This window comes from Cetorhinus maximus, chromosome 19, assembly GCF_964194155.1.
Source record: "Cetorhinus maximus chromosome 19, sCetMax3.hap1.1, whole genome shotgun sequence".
Taxonomy (NCBI): domain Eukaryota; kingdom Metazoa; phylum Chordata; class Chondrichthyes; order Lamniformes; family Cetorhinidae; genus Cetorhinus; species Cetorhinus maximus.
In genome coordinates, this window is record NC_135897.1 from 89,179,774 (window position 1) to 89,195,476 (window position 15,703).

A 15,703-nucleotide genomic window follows, 5' to 3' on the forward strand; every position below is an offset into this window, starting at 1 on the left:
GGATTATCACTGCTACCCTTCTTAAACAATGGAACAACATTGGCCATTCTCCAGTCCTCTGGGACCTCACCCGTAGCCAGTGAGGATACAAAGATATCCGTCAAGGCCCCAGCAATCTCCTCCCTTGCCTCCCTCAGGACTCTGGGGTAGATCCCATCTGGCCCAGGGGACTTATCCATCTTAATATTCTTCAAGACGCCTAACACCTCTTTTTTGATCTCAACATGATCCAGGCTATCTACACACTCTTCCCTAGACAAATCGACCGCTAAGTCCTTCTCTTTGGTGAATACTGATGAGAAGTATTCATTCAGTATCTCTTCCATTTCTTCTGACTCCACACACAGATTCCCACCTCTGTCCCTGAGTGGGCCCATCCTTTCCCTGGCTACCCACTTGACCTTTACATATGTGTAAAAGGCCTTGGGATTTTCCTTAATCCTGGTTGCCAGTGACTTTTCATGATCCCTTTTAGCCCTCCTGACTCCTTGCTTAAGTTTCTTCCCACTTTATATTCTCCACGGACTTCATCTGTTCCCAGCCTTCTAGCTCTTACGAATGCTTCCCTTTTCTTTTTGACTAATCTCACAATATCCTTCGTTATCCAAGGTTCCTGAAACTTGCCATGCTTATCCTTCATCCTAGCAGGAACATGCCGGTCCTGAATTCTTATCAACTGATGTTTGAAAGCCCCCCACATGTCAGTTGTCGATTTGCCCTCAAACATCCGCCTCCAGTCTAGATTCCTCAGTTCCTGCCTAATATTGTTATAATTAGCCTTCCTCCAATTAAGCACCTTAACCCGAGGACTCCTGTTATCCTTATCCACCAGTACCTTGAAACTTACTGAATTATGGTCACTTTTCCCAAAATGCTCTCCTACTGAAACTTCGACCACCTGGCCGGGTTCATTCCCTAATACCAGGTCCAGTATTGCCCCTTCCCTAGTTGGACTATCTACATATTGTCTCAGGAAGCCCTGCTGGATGCACCTCACAAATTCTGCACCATCCAAACCCCTAGCACTAAGTGATTCCCAGTCAATATAGGGAAAGTTAAAATCACCCACCACAACAACCCTATTGCTCTTACATCTTTCCAGAATCTGCCTACATAACTGCTCCTCAATCTCCCGCCAGCAATTGGGAGGCCTATAGTAAACCCCCAACATTGTGACTGCGCCCTTCCTATTCTGGAGCTCTACCCATATTGCCTCGCTGCATGAGCCCAACGAGGTGTCCTCCTGTCGTACAGCTGTGATATTCCCCTTAACCAGCAGTGCAACTCCCCCACCTCTTCTACATCCCTCTCTATCCTGCCTGAAACATCTAAATCCTGGAACGTTTATCTGCCAATCCTGTCCATCCTTCAACCAAGTCTCTGTAATAGCAATAACATCATAGTCCCAAGTACTAATGCAAGCTCTAAGCTCATCTGCCTTGCCTGTTATACTTCTTGCATTGAAACAAATGCATTTCAGACCCCCAGTCCCACTGTGTTCAGTAATTTCTCCCTGCCTGCCCTTCCTCTTAGTCCTCCTGGCCATATTCACTGGTTCCCAGTCCTTCATTTCACCTGCTGACCTATTGCTCTGGTTCCCACACCCCGCCATACTAGTTTAAACCCTCCCGAGTGACACTAGCAAACATCGCAGCCAGGATATTGGTGCCCCTCCAGTTTAGATGCAACCCGTCCTTCTCGTACAGGTCCCACCTGCCCCGGAAGAGATCTCAATGATCCAGATATCGGAAACCCTCCCTTCTACACCATCTTTTCAGCCACGTGTTCAGCTGCACTATCTTCCTATTTCTAGCCTCACTGGCACGTGGCACAGGGAGTAATCCTGAGATTACAACCCTAGAGGTTGGTTAGATGAGGAGGGTGGGTGGAGGCTTGTGTGCAAAATAAACACCGACATAGACTAGTTGCGCCAAATGGCCTATCCCTGTGCTGTATGTGAAGGCCTGACTGTTCCCTCTCTTGAAGGGTTGGTCAAAAGAAAAGTTAGTTAATTGGCTCCTGCCTTGCTCAATTGAATCTTGTGCTGACTGTAAAGCAGTATTGATAATGGCGTTGGGAAAGTCTATAATCCAGCAAACACAGTTACATAGTGCCTTTGACGTAGTAAAATGTCCCAAGGTGCGTCACAGGAGCATCATCAAATAAAATTTGACACTGAAGAGATACGACACATCAGGAGATATGAGAGCCGGTGGCCAAAAACTTGATCAATGAGGTTGAGTTTTAAGGAGCGGCTTAAAGGAGAGAGCAAGGTGAAGATGTAGAAAGGTTTAGGGAGGGAATTCCAGAGCTTAGGGCCCAGGCAGCAAAGGAACGGTTGCTAATGTTGGGGTGATTAAAATCAAACAATGTGCAAGAATTAGAGGAACACCGAGATCTTGGAGAATTAAAGAGCTGGAGGAGCTTCCAGAACGAGGAAGGGGAGAGACCATGACCGATTTCAAAACAAGTGTGAGAATTTTAAAATTGAATGGAAGGTAGTGCATGCATAAACATTTAAGGGTACTGGAAGCAACCAAATTGCTAACATCCATGATAATCCAATAGTACAGTTGTAAAGTACAGCGCCTTTGTATCGTTCGATGATCTGCAAATTACCAAAATTATTAACTCTTCCTACTTCTCCTAGATTCCTGTTAGTTTCACTCCTGTAGAAGAGGCCACAACAACCTCCAACCCACCACTTCCTGAAGAAACTGTTACTGTCGCCATGACGACACGCCGTCGGCAGAATGAGCGGGAACGCGAACGGGAGATGCGAGAACTGAGGATGAGGGAAGTGGCAGACTGTGGCGAAACGCTACACGTTGACCCAACAATGTGGACAGTTGACCATGTGTGGGAATTCATACACTCGCTACCAGGTGTGTGCCCTACTCACCACAGTCACTGTACCTACCTACTTGTCAGCTTGTTTAAGTGAAGGGGGGAGGGGGTGTGCGGTTACTCTTTCTTCCCTGCAGAAAAACTGTGCATCATAGGAGTGTAAGTCAGAAATTGGGGCTAAAATATTGCAACACCAATTCTAATGGGATTGAGGGATCACCCTGCAGAGGAAATTCTTAAAAATATGATTGTACTGAGATTTGGCTCATTTGATCGTGCACATCCATGTGCCTGCATCATGGATTCCTCCTGTGATGCATCCTTTTCCAGCAGCTCTAAATTATTGGCTTCCCAAACTCTCTAGGTGCTCCTATCCTTCTACTATTTATGCTTGAGTATTGCTGAAAAAGAGACATTTTTTGTTGAAGCTTTTTACCTTGCACCCATTAGGGCAATTCGCAAGAAAATAACAATGTCAGGTGAAACAACATATTAATACTGAATGATAAGAGAGTGCTGATTGGTTGGGAAGTGGACTTTGATTTGTGGAGGTGTTGCCATGGAGAAATCACCAGTTGATGGTGACTGACAATTAACTGCCAAGCATTGTTCAAAATTTAAACCAGGCAGCTTGACTCTGATTGGTCAAGGCATTGCCCCGAGGAATGAACCAGTGAATGGCTTTCACTTATTTTGTTTAGTTGAATCAGGTGCCATTTGTGTACGTGTTCTTTCTGTCTGCAAAGAAAAGGACCCTGTGTATTAATATATGTAGCTTCTAGTACATGCAAATGCTCCACACTGTGAGCCCAACTGACAATCTTAAATTATTTGTCAACACAATTCTTTGCATACTGAAGATTATTTAGCAAATATTGTCCAATCGCAGAATCACTTCTAATGTTGGACACTGTGTTTTGAGTTTTGCAAGCACAGGCTGGTTGCGTTCGGTCTGTTCCCTGCCTGTTACAAACAGTGGAAGGGACATGCTGTTTGATACAATCTGCCAGTCTTTGGGACGTACGGCGTACATACCTAGCATCACACTGACACTGAATCTACCACATTACTCATTTGTGTGATAGGCAGAATGTCTTTTTGGCTTGACGGCAGCATCCTGTTAATGGTGAATACCACTCGTGTTACTACTGCATAGTAGCTGTGTGAAACAGCTAGCTTCACCTGTTGCTCAAATTTTTGAGATGCCTTTCCCTTCCAGGGTAATCTGAGGTAGACTGGGCACTTTTCAGGGCCGAAGGTGACAGCCTTAGGCCCGTTCATGAGTTTGCGCGATATACAGCTGGAAATGATCTGATCAGGATAGCCATTATTCCACAGGATGCCTCTAATGTGCCCTATTTCAGCATTATGCTTGCATTGCATGGTGAGCGAATGGCTCGGGCACTATTTACGAGGTTGCCGATAAGACCAATGTTAAAGTGTGTGGAACTGTAAGAATCCCAACGTGCATATTGACCAGAGAAGGTAGGCTCACGGTAGACTGTGGTAGAGAACCCCCTGGCAGATTTCTCAACTAGTATGTTAAGGAATTGGAGCTCATTTGACTGCCCCATTTCAAGGGTGAATTTGAACGCAGGATGGAGACCATTAAGACATGTAAGCTGCAGATTTAAATATAACAAACATATCATCCACATATCCACACGTTTTTGAAATCTTAACTTAATACCACCTAATCACAGCTTTTTGATGTACTCTGTCTTTTCATAGAATCATACGTGACAGAAGGAGGCCATTCAGCCCATTGTGCCTGTGCAAGCTCTTTGGAGGAGTTATCCATTAGTTCCACTCGTCCCCTGCCCTTTTCCCATAACGCTGTCTTTTTTGCCCATCATCTATTTATCCAATTCCATTTTGAAAGTTATTATTGAATCAGTTTTCACTGCCCTTTCAGGCAGCACATTCCAGATCATAACAACTCACTGCAGCAATAAAACAAATCTCCTCATTTCCTCTATGGTGCTTTTAGCAATTACCTGAAATGTTTTAATTCATTCACGGAATGTGGATATCACTGGCTACCAGGCCAGCATTTGTTGCCCATCCCTCATTGCACTTAAACTGAGTGGCTTGTTACACTATTTCAGAGGGCAGTAAAGAGTCAGCCACATTGCTGTGGGTCTGGAGTCACACGTAGGCCAGGTGGGGATGACAGATTTCCTTCCCTAAGGGACATTAGTGAACCAGATGGGTTTTTACAACAATCGACAATGACTCCATGGTCATCATTACTGAGAGTAGCTTTTTAGTTCCAGATTATTAATTGAATTTAAATTCCACCAGCTGCCGTGGTGGGATTTGAACCCATGTCTCCAGAACACTAGCCTGGACCTCTGGATTACTAATCCATTGATATTAGCCCTATGCCCCTGTCTCCCCAATATGTAATCTGTGTCCCCTGGTCACTGATTGTCCTGTCAGGGGAATTAGTTTCTCCCTCCTAATCTTATCATTTTCATAACCCTTCATAATTTTGAACACATCTATAAAATCTCCCCATCTCTACTCCAAGGAGAAAAGCCCCAGCTTCTCACGTTCTTTTCTAATTTCTCTTGGTGTTCTCCATTTCATCTCAATTCAAAGTAAAAACCTCTTCAGTTAGATTTATGACCATTTTGTGTGGTTTTCATACGCAGGTTGCAAGGACATTGCTGATGAATTCAGATCCCAGGAGATTGATGGCCAGGCTCTGCTCTTGCTAAAGGAGGACCATCTGATGAGTGCCATGAACATCAAGCTGGGCCCAGCACTCAAAATCTGTGCTCGGATCAACATGCTCAAGGAATCGTAACCTTCCCCATCTCCAGAAGAAAAGCTGCTAAATTCTTCCACGTTGCTGATCAGTGATTTAAAAGAGCGTGTATTAAAATTGAGCAAGTGCCAAGGTACAGCAGTTTATATGCTGGCAAGGACCTTGTGTGGACCAGTTGTTGTGAGAGCAAGGAGTCAGCATAATATAACCTGAGGAACTTTGTCTTCAGATGAAAAATCTTTCCTGAACTCACCAGCTTTCTTAAAGGGAAAGTTGCCATTGACAGGCCTTTGCCAAAAACTGAGACTTGCTAATTTGATTCATGCCATTGTGTCGCCAAAATGGAATTAAATTACTTGTGACACCATCATGACAAATATAACTTGACTCTTCCAGCCACTGCTTCCTATCGCAGGTCCTCCTCTCCCCTGTGATCATGGTGCATCCTTGTTAAATTTGTTGATTTACACCCTCCTTATGTTATGACCATTTTCTTTCATTCTCAGGATATTTTTGTCATTGGCAAGCCAGCATTTATTACCAAGCCCTATTGTCCCTTAAGAAGGTTGTGGTGTGATTTCTTCTAGAATCACTGCAGACCATGTGTTGTAGGTACACTGACAGTGCTTTTAAGTAGAGTTTGATCTAGCGATGATGAAAGAACGGCGATAATATTTCCATGTTAGAATGGTGTGTGGCTTGGAGGGGATCTTGAAGATGATAGTAACCCCCTGCCGGCATTCCACAGGGATCGTTCCCTCCGGGACACCCTGGTCCACTCCTTCATCACCCCCTACACCTCAGCCCCCTCCCACGGCACCTTCCCATGCAACCGCAGAAGGTGCAACACCTGCCCCTTTACTTCCCCTCTCCTCACCGTCCAAGGGCACAAACACTCCTTTCAAGTGAAGCAGCATTTCACTTGCACTTCCCTCAATTTAGTCTACTGCATTCGTTGCTCCCAATGCGGTTTCCTCTACATTGGAGAGACCAAACGCACACTGGGTGACCGCTTTGCAGAACATCTTCGGTCTGTCCGCAAGCTTGACCCAGATCTCCCTGTCGCTTGCCATCTCAACACTCTACCCTGCTCTCATGCCCACATGTCCGTCCTTGGCCTGCTGCATTGTCCCAGTGAAGCTCAACGCAAACTGGAGGAACAGCACCTCATCTTCCAACTAGGCACTTAACAGCCTTCCGGACTGAATATTGAGTTCAACAATTTTAGATCATGAACTCTCTCCTCCATCCCCACCCCCTTTCCGATCCCCCCCCTTTTTTTCCAATAATTTATATAGATTTTTCTTTTCCCACCTATTTCCATTATTTTTAAATGTATTTCCATCCATTGTTTTATCTCTACCTTTTAGCCTATTTCGATCCCTTCCCTTCACTCCACCCCACCCCCACTAGGGCTATCTGTACTTTGCTTGTCCTGCTTTCTACCCTTAATTAGCACATTCCTTAGATAATATCACCACCTTCAACACCTCTTTGTCCTTTTGTCTATGACATCTTTTGGCTATCTCCACCTATCACTGGCCCTCTATCCAGCTCTACCCCACCCCCTTAAACCAGCTTATATTTCACCTCTTTTCTATTTTTACTTAGTTCTGTTGAAGAGTCATACGGGCTCGAAATGTTAACTGTGTTCCTCTCCGCAGATGCTGCCAGACCTGCTGAGTTTTTCCAGGTATTTTTATTTTTGTTTTGAAGATGATAGTGTTCCAATGTGCTTGCTGCCCTTATCCTTCTGGGTGGGGAAGGTCGCAGGTTTGGAAGGTGCTGTTGAAGGAGGCTTGACAAGTTGCTGCTGTGCATCTTATATATGGTACATGCTGCTACTACTGCATCAGTGGCGGAGGGAGTAAATGTTTAAGGTAGTGGATGGGCGCTGATGAAGCAGGCTGCTTTGTCAGCAGTTTATTGTAGCAGATAAAACAGATTAGGCTCTAATAATGTTTTTGGGGCCTGATCTGCCAAATTATCTGTGGGCTGAACTGAGAGAAGTGGTGGATTCTACCCACAAGGAGGAACATGCTGAGAACTAGAGCTGTACTGCAGCAATTCACCAGGACTTCTTTGATGGTACCTTCCTAATCTTCCTCTATCATTTAGAACGACAATGATAGTAGACACATCGAAACTTGTCATCTCCAAGTTCCCCTCCAAGTCACACGCCACCCCAATTTGGAACTGTGCCGCCGATCTTTTATCACAGCTGGGTCAAAAGGCTGAAACTGTCTCTTAACAGCACTGTGGGTGTACCTATACCACACAGGCCTTAGCAGTTCCAGAACAGGGCAGCTCACCACCACTTTCTCAAGGATAGCTTAGAGATGAGCAATAAATGCTGGCCTTGCCAGCGATGCCCACATTCTGAGAATGAAAGAAAACAGTCATAATCTAAGAAGGGTGTAAACCAAAGGGGACCCCAGCTTGGGGCTGATAACCTTGCTGTCTGTAATTTAAAATTGGAGTCAGTCAGATTTGGTAGGAACGGAGAGAGAGTTTCCTGCGCACCCTCCCCACAGTCCCTGCTCCATTTTAATTCTCCAATTCCTCACAGCCTCTGTGGGACCTGGATTTCATCAGGCATGGAGCAGAGGGACAGGGAAATTACGATTGAAGCCAGTGATGTGACTGCCAGAGGATCACTGACCAATCTCAAGAGCAGTTTTTCAAAATTTTTGTAGGGGACAGCAGTGCCAAAGTTGAATGCAAATGGCCTCAGCTAGCACCATGAGTTTCCATACATCTCTCTGCTGATGGTCCTTAGTTTTGCTCCTCTTCTTTTAGGTCAATAACGTGACCCTCATACTTTGGGCCTGCAGAAATCTTCCACAGACATTGGGCAAGGTTCAGATTTGGATAAGGAAGTTACAGATGGAAAAATCATAATAACTTTGCATATCCCAGTGATAGAAAGAGCACTTTGCATGAGCTTCCTCAGATTGAGTCAGTGTGACGGCAAAGTTTAACCTCTGACTTCATCAAGGATTCTGTTTTTATGATGACATATAAAAAAATTAGTCAAAGAAAAAGCATATCCCAATAAATTTTGAAAAATATTCACATGCTTTCATTTTGACGATTTCACCCCTGGTTATAGCCAATCCTGCAAGAAACAGAGGATCTCATTTAAATAATTTATGTCATTAGCATAATCCAAACATGCTTTCTTGAAGTCAAAGTATTTATCTGCACCAGTATGGTAGATGGCGCATTTCCATCTCAGATTGAGCATACACCTCATGCCAGGCATATTGGAAGGCTAGAAGGCCAGATTTTTTGGCCCAGGTTTTCAGACTTTCATGTCTGTGCATCCACATGAAAGCTACAGCACAAGATTAAGTCACTTGTAATACACCTTGGACCTTGTATATTTTAGCATTCTGCTTTTGTGCCAGTTCTCATCTCCCATAACCCTGAAATGTTTAGCTGAACCAATCTGTTGTCCCTCCAGCACATCAACTCATAAACTCCCTTGAAATTTCTAGCTGTATCCTGCCCCTCTACAGCTTATCTTAATCATAGAACATGGTGAGGTCCACTCCAAATGTATTAAATCTCTGCTTCTCCTCCTGTGCTCTAAGGAGAACAATTCCAACTTCTCCCGTCTCTCCACGTAACTGAAGTCCTTCATCCCATGCACCATTCTAGTGAACCTCCTCTGCACCCTTGCCAAGGCTTTGGCACCCTTCCTAAAATGTGATGCCCAGAACTGAACTCCGTACTCCAGCTACATACTCAAAGGATTGTTGTCAAAACAGTGGATTTTCTTTTTTAATATTTGGAGTTGCCTGGCCTCCCTACTGAAGTGCAAGTGTTGCACAAAGGAAAAAGTTGACGCTTTTGCAAACATAATGGCGCTTAGCATTTTAACAAGGAGGGTGAATTATGTGCTTTGCACTATTCATAACCAGCCAGTGCACCACAGAATATTTTAGATGGCATGTAAACTTACTTTCACAGGAGTTAGTTTATTAAACTAAAAGACTGCCCGGTGCCAAGAATCTATGAGAAATTAAGTATTGCAGAATATAGCATTTCATTGGTGATTGAACTTTTGAACGTTGAGCAGCAAAACCTCAAGGAGCAGTAATTTTTTGTTCTCTTTGGGTCTGTATTTAAATCAGACAGAACTCGGATGGTAAGTGCCAGAACTGGATGGAATCCCTTAGGCATAACCTTGATTTAATATTACAGATACAAGATACTATTGAGTGTAAAGCATGACTTGCCTGCTGCTTTATTTCTTTGTATCCCTTTCTCTGTTGATTTTGCTCTGAGTTCCAATTGAGTGGCTGCCAGTGGCCCTCTGCTACATTGAGCCTTAGCTATTCTTCCAGCGTGGGCTCACACACAACAAGTGTTGGCAATCTGCCTGATCCTTGGAGTAACATTGTCCATTATGCACAGTTTCCAGCAGGGGTCACTGAACAGTGATCAGGAACAGGAATCGTGATTCAACTTCAACCCCTTTCCCTCTCAAGTCCAAGTGCAACAAACCAATTGTAGTGACCCAACCCCTCAACACTATAAGTTACCAACTTTCCAGGAATGAAAGACTAATATCCAGGACGCCTTTGCTTGCTAGTAATAAACATATTGGACATGAGTAAAAATAGCTGAGTGACAGTCATGAACCATCCAAGCGAGTAATGAAGAACCTCTTCACTTTCCGATAGGCACAGGAAAGTGGGGCAGGTTAGGATGGACATGCCAGATGACCAGTTGCTAGGTTGGAAGACCGTGGGATGGTTCGATGGAAGGAGGTCATGTGATAAAACATCCAGTGAAATGTGCAACCCAAGTTGGCAACCCCTAATCCTACCCCTTGTGTTGTCATCTAACTGGGACAAACTAACATAGCTCAGGGTTCGAACATGGCACCTTCCTGGTTGGATATGGTCTGGTACCACTCTGGATGGTGTACGTGCTAACCAAGCTTGTTTCTTTATCCTCACAAAGCTTGCTTCTTAAGTCCAAGACACTCCAACTCTTCCGTTTTGTATGTGATGTGGTGTAGTACTCAGTAAAGAAAGAAGTGTCCCCTGGTCGGTTAACAAGTGCTACTGCAGCAGCTGAAACACAAGGGAAGTCAGAAGGGATTCTTACTAACTTTTGGTATTGGTGCCTGTTACACACAAGCTCACCAGTAATAGTGCAACACTATTGAACATGGCTACACACGGGGAGGGGACAGCTTCATAGCAATGTGATTTACTATTGCTGTTTACTTGCTTACAAGCAAGATAGTACAAGACTTATTCAGCCTTGCTACTGTCCTGTGTTGTCTTTTTCCAGAATCTCTGACAGTTACCACCGTCCAGGGATAATCCGAATAGAGTATATTAATTTTTTCTCCTCAAGTAACAGAATTGCTTTGACTCCCACAAAACACTTTAAACCAATCACAAATTCAACCATGTAGCTTTAACATTGAACTAAACCTGATAGGGAATTAATTTGGACTTGGTGTCATTTTGCAGATGTTGCTATGTTACTAACTGTATTTTCTATTCGTGTTCAGCACCCTGAGTCACATTATTCTGTTAATACAGTTTCACATTTACAGTAACTGTTGAAAGAGAAACTCTAATCATTCAGCCAAGATGTTTTATTCCTAAAGTGGCCTCAGACTGACTGCCATCTAGAACATGAAACAACAGACACCAGGACTTTGAATCAACTCATAGCTGGACCAAAGAAATATTGACGTGAGACAGTGATTTTTTTTTTAATATTCAGGGCAAGTGGGTGTTGCTAGCAAGCCCAGCATTTGTTGCCCCCTAGTTAAGGGTTAACTACCATTGCTGCGGGTTTGGAGTCACAGGTAGGCCAGACCAGGATGGCAGATTTCCTTCCCTAGAGGACATAGTAAACCATATGAGTTTTTAACAACAGTTCACACTATCACTGCAACTAGTTTTAATTCCAGATTTTATTAATTAGATTTAAATTGCATGAGCTACCATGGTGGGATTTGAATCCCTTTCCCAGAGCATTAACTTGGGTCACTGGATTATTGGTCCAATGACATTACTACCATGCCGCTATCTCTCTCGAGCAATTTAACAGCCTAGGCTTCCTGAGTCTTCTCTTCCTCTTTAAACCTACAGGCTTTTGAAACTCAAGTCTAGAAATGCTACGAAGGTTAGATTTTCAAACTACACCTAGGCATGAAACTGTCATATCTGACCATCTTTCTGTCAGTGACTTGTGGAATCAAGTGTCATCTCCGCATGGTCTCGCCTCTGAGTCATAAGGTACTGGGTTCAAGTCCCGCTCTAGGGCTTGACTACAAAAATCTACATTGACACTCCAGTGCAGTATTAAGGGAGTGTTAAGATAGAAGCAAAAAACTGCGGATGCTGGAAATCCAAAACAAAAATAAAAATACCTGGAAAAACTCAGCAGGTCTGGCAGCATCTGCGGAGAGCAACACAGTTAACGTTTTGACGAATTTTTACTTAGTTCTGTTGAAGAGTCATACGGACTCGAAACGTTAACTCTCCGCAGATGCTGCCAGACCTGCTGAGTTTTTCCAGGTATTTTTATTTTTATTACGGGAGTGTTGCTCTGTTGAGGGTGCCAGCGTTTGGATAAGACGTTAAACCACGGCCACATCTGTCTGCTCAGGTGGATGTGCATGATCTCATGGCACTATTCCGAAGAAGAGCAGAGGAGTAACCCGGGTGTTCTGGCTAACATTAACCCCTCAATCAACATCACAAAAAAAAAGATTATTACTGGTCTTTATCACATTGCTGTTTGTGGAAGTTTGCTGTGTACAAATTGGCTGCTGTGTTCTGGCATTACAACATTGAATGTAAAGCACTTTAAGACACCCAGTTGTGAAAAGTGCGATATAAACACAAGTCTTTCTTTTCTTTCTTAATCATACAATTCAGAATAAAGCCATTCCACCCTTTGAAGGAAATGAAAATAGACTTGCTCCTTCATGCCACCTGTCAGTTAGATGCACATTTACACAATACATTGGTTCCAAAACATCCCCAGTCTTAAGTTTGGTTATCGTGTGTGTTTTAACGATCACTAAATTAGACACCATGGTTAGTCAGATCAGACACATTGATTAAAATTACTGAAACTTCCCTTTAAGGTTTAAGATACAATTTAAGTACAAATTGCAACGATAGTCCAAGGAGCCAGGTGAATTTGTGGCAGATTTTAATCTTGACTATTCACAAAGGCCTTCAGATGCAGAATGTGAATGAAAGGATGATTGCTATGGGATGTACAGTATTAAAATGATAAGTCTGGTCATGAAGTTTTATATTGGACTTTTGGAATACAGCAGAGCCCATTCCAAGAGTGAAATTAGGAAAGACTTCTACACACAAAGGGTGATGGAAGTTTGGAACTGTCTTCCACAAACGATAATTGATGCAAGATCAATTGTTAAATTTAAAACTCATTGATAGGTTTTAATTAACCAAAGGTGTTAAGGGATATAGGCCAAAGGTGGAGTTCGGTCACAGATCAGCCATGATCTCACTGAATGGCGGAACCAGATCGAGGGTCAAAATGACCTTCTCCTGTGCCTGTATCAGTATGATCTTGGATGGGCAAAATTGTGTTTGGTGTATGATCTTTACTTGCTATGTGATGATTCCTCTCTCTCTCTCTCCTTCTCCAAAAGCTTTGGAAGGGCATACATGTTATTACATAGCTGCATCGCAACCAGCCTTTAATTTGGATCCAAGGTTTGCTCCTGTTCACATAAGGCTTGAGACAGTGATAATCCAAACAGAAGTGTAGAAGTAGGTGAAGTCAACATGTGAGATACATGAGTCTGAAGCACTGACCTCCTAATCCTTCATGGGAAGTTTTCAAAAAAACACAATTTCTTAAAATGGTTGCAAGGATTTCAGTTGTACTTGTCATTTGCTACCCTTTTAAACCATACATAAAACAAAGACTTGCGTTCATATATAATAAAAAAATATAAACAGAGGAAGTCATAGTGGACCTAAAACGTCTCTCCACAGATGCTGCCAGACTTGCTGTGTTTTTCCAGTACTTTCTGTTTTTATTTCAGATTTCCAACATCCGCTGTATTTTGTTTTTATCTTGTATTTATATAACATCTTTCACAACCTCAGGACATCCCAAAATGTTCTCCAGAAGTGTAGTGTGGTCACTGCTGTAATGTAGGAAGTGCAACAGCGAATTTGTGCACAGCAAGCTCCCACTAAACAGCAATATGATAACTGACCAGATAATGTTTTTTAGTGATATTGGTTTAATAAATATATTTAGTAAATATTTGTCAGGACACCCAGGAGAGCATTCTTCTGATCTTCCTTGAAATAGTGCCATGGGGTCTTTTACTCCCACCTGACAGGGAACATGGGGCTCGTTATTAACATCTCGTGGGAAAAACAGGATCACCAACAGTGCTGCTCTCCCTCCGTGCTGCACTCCTGTCAGCCTGCATTTTTGTGCTCAAATCTCTGGAGTGGGACTTGAATCCACAATCCCTGACTCAGAGGTGAGAGTGCTACTTGATTTTTCTTCCCTTTTTCCTCCCACTGTCTCTCGACTCTTAGCATTCTTGAACACTCATTGTGCCTCAGTGGAGAAATCTTTCCCCTGAAATAGGATTACCAAACTGGACAGGGTAGTCACTATGGTTTCGGTATGGTGTACTGCATATTGCTATCTGGTTTTTACAATCTACCTTGATACTCATGCAGTAGTGAGGTAGTGCTGCACTGTCTAAGGTGCCATTATTCAGATGAATAAGGCCCTGTATGCCCCCTCAGCTGGATGTAAAAGATTCCATGGCACTATTTTGAGGAAGAGCCCTGGAGTTCTCCCTGGACTCCTGGCCAATATCTAACCCTCAACCAAGACCACCAAAAAAACCTGATTATCTGGTCTTTGCTGCATGCAAATTGGCTACCATGTTTTATACAACACCATTGTATTCAGAATACTTAATTGGCTGTAAAGCAGTTTGGAACATCCTGAAGTTAAGGGAAGGCACTGTATTAATGCAAGTCTTTTTGTTTTTAAAGGCAGATAAGTGGCAATGCAATACAGATCAGCCATAATCTGGTTCCCTGCTGATGCTATCTTTCTGATGCAAACATCCTTGCCAAAGAACAGTAATAAAGAATTATTGCAGGTACTTGTTGAGAAATCTGTGGCTTGCAGACAAGGGGGCATAACCAAAGGAAAACAAAGGGGCCAGATCAAGTACGCAAGTGCAATCTTATTTGGTTTTCACTTAATAAAAGAGGCTCCAAGAGCCAGGAGACATGGATTTATACTGGAAATTTACTTTGTGCTTTATTTAGTTGCAGAGGTCAACCTGTTTGGTTTGACTATGATGGAACACTGAATATTTTAAATGGCTGCCTGGGGATGGGATGTTATTCTGTTGCTTTGCTGGTCCTTAAAAATCTTGCAGCAGAGTTTTATAATGGGGTTGTGTCTGTATCAGTTACTTGCAGCAAGTTAGAACTGTTGGTAATCTTAAAAATACTTGCTGGACTTTTCAGCTCTATTTAAAAGGGGTTATGTCAATTTGTAATTTGTTGAAGATAATTTGAGGTTTCTGGCAAAGCCAGCTTTGATAGCTTTGAGAAGTTATTTTGTGTTTTAAGAGTTAAAGGCTCACAGTGTTGATCCACCATCTATACTGGGTGGGTGCCCAATATCTGACTGGGTTAGATGCAGCTACACTCTGCAGCCTATTCTGGGCATTGTAAGGACCCCCACCTACTCCTGGGCTGGAGGACAGTCTTTGGCAGCAGATATGGCCACTTCCAGTTTGTACATGACATTGGATTTACCAGTTGACATCACCATGCCAATAGATTGTTTTCTAGCCCCCATGCACAGCCCCTTTAAGTGGACCCAAGGACCAGTGTAAAAACCACAAACTATTGTAAAATGAGGCTTTGGGAAACAGCCTATAGATATTGTATTGTGTTTCTTACAAACTATTAATGTTTATAGTATTATGTTGATAAGCATTTAATTTGTTGATTCCATTGAAAATTTTAATAGAAATCTTTGGCAAAGCCAGCTTTGATAGTTTTGCGA

The 15,703-nt window shown here is 43.0% G+C and overlaps 1 protein-coding gene across 3 annotated transcripts in view; it reads left to right on the forward strand.

Annotated features, from left to right (window-relative positions):
- phc3a (polyhomeotic homolog 3a) overlaps positions 1-15,433 on the forward strand; it is a 106,712-nt gene extending 91,279 nt beyond the window's left edge. For 2 of the 3 annotated variants that reach the window (XM_078564344.1, XM_078564346.1), the window contains 2 exons: positions 2,651-2,885; positions 5,505-6,492. In XM_078564344.1, the coding sequence (XP_078420470.1) occupies positions 2,651-2,885; positions 5,505-5,659 (390 nt within the window). In that variant the 3' untranslated portion in view covers positions 5,660-6,492. Of the gene's footprint in view, positions 1-2,650; positions 2,886-5,504; positions 6,493-13,994 lie in introns of those variants that run through there. The other variant, XR_013579636.1, reaches the window with a different exon arrangement.
- Positions 15,434-15,703: the final 270 nt, after the last annotated feature.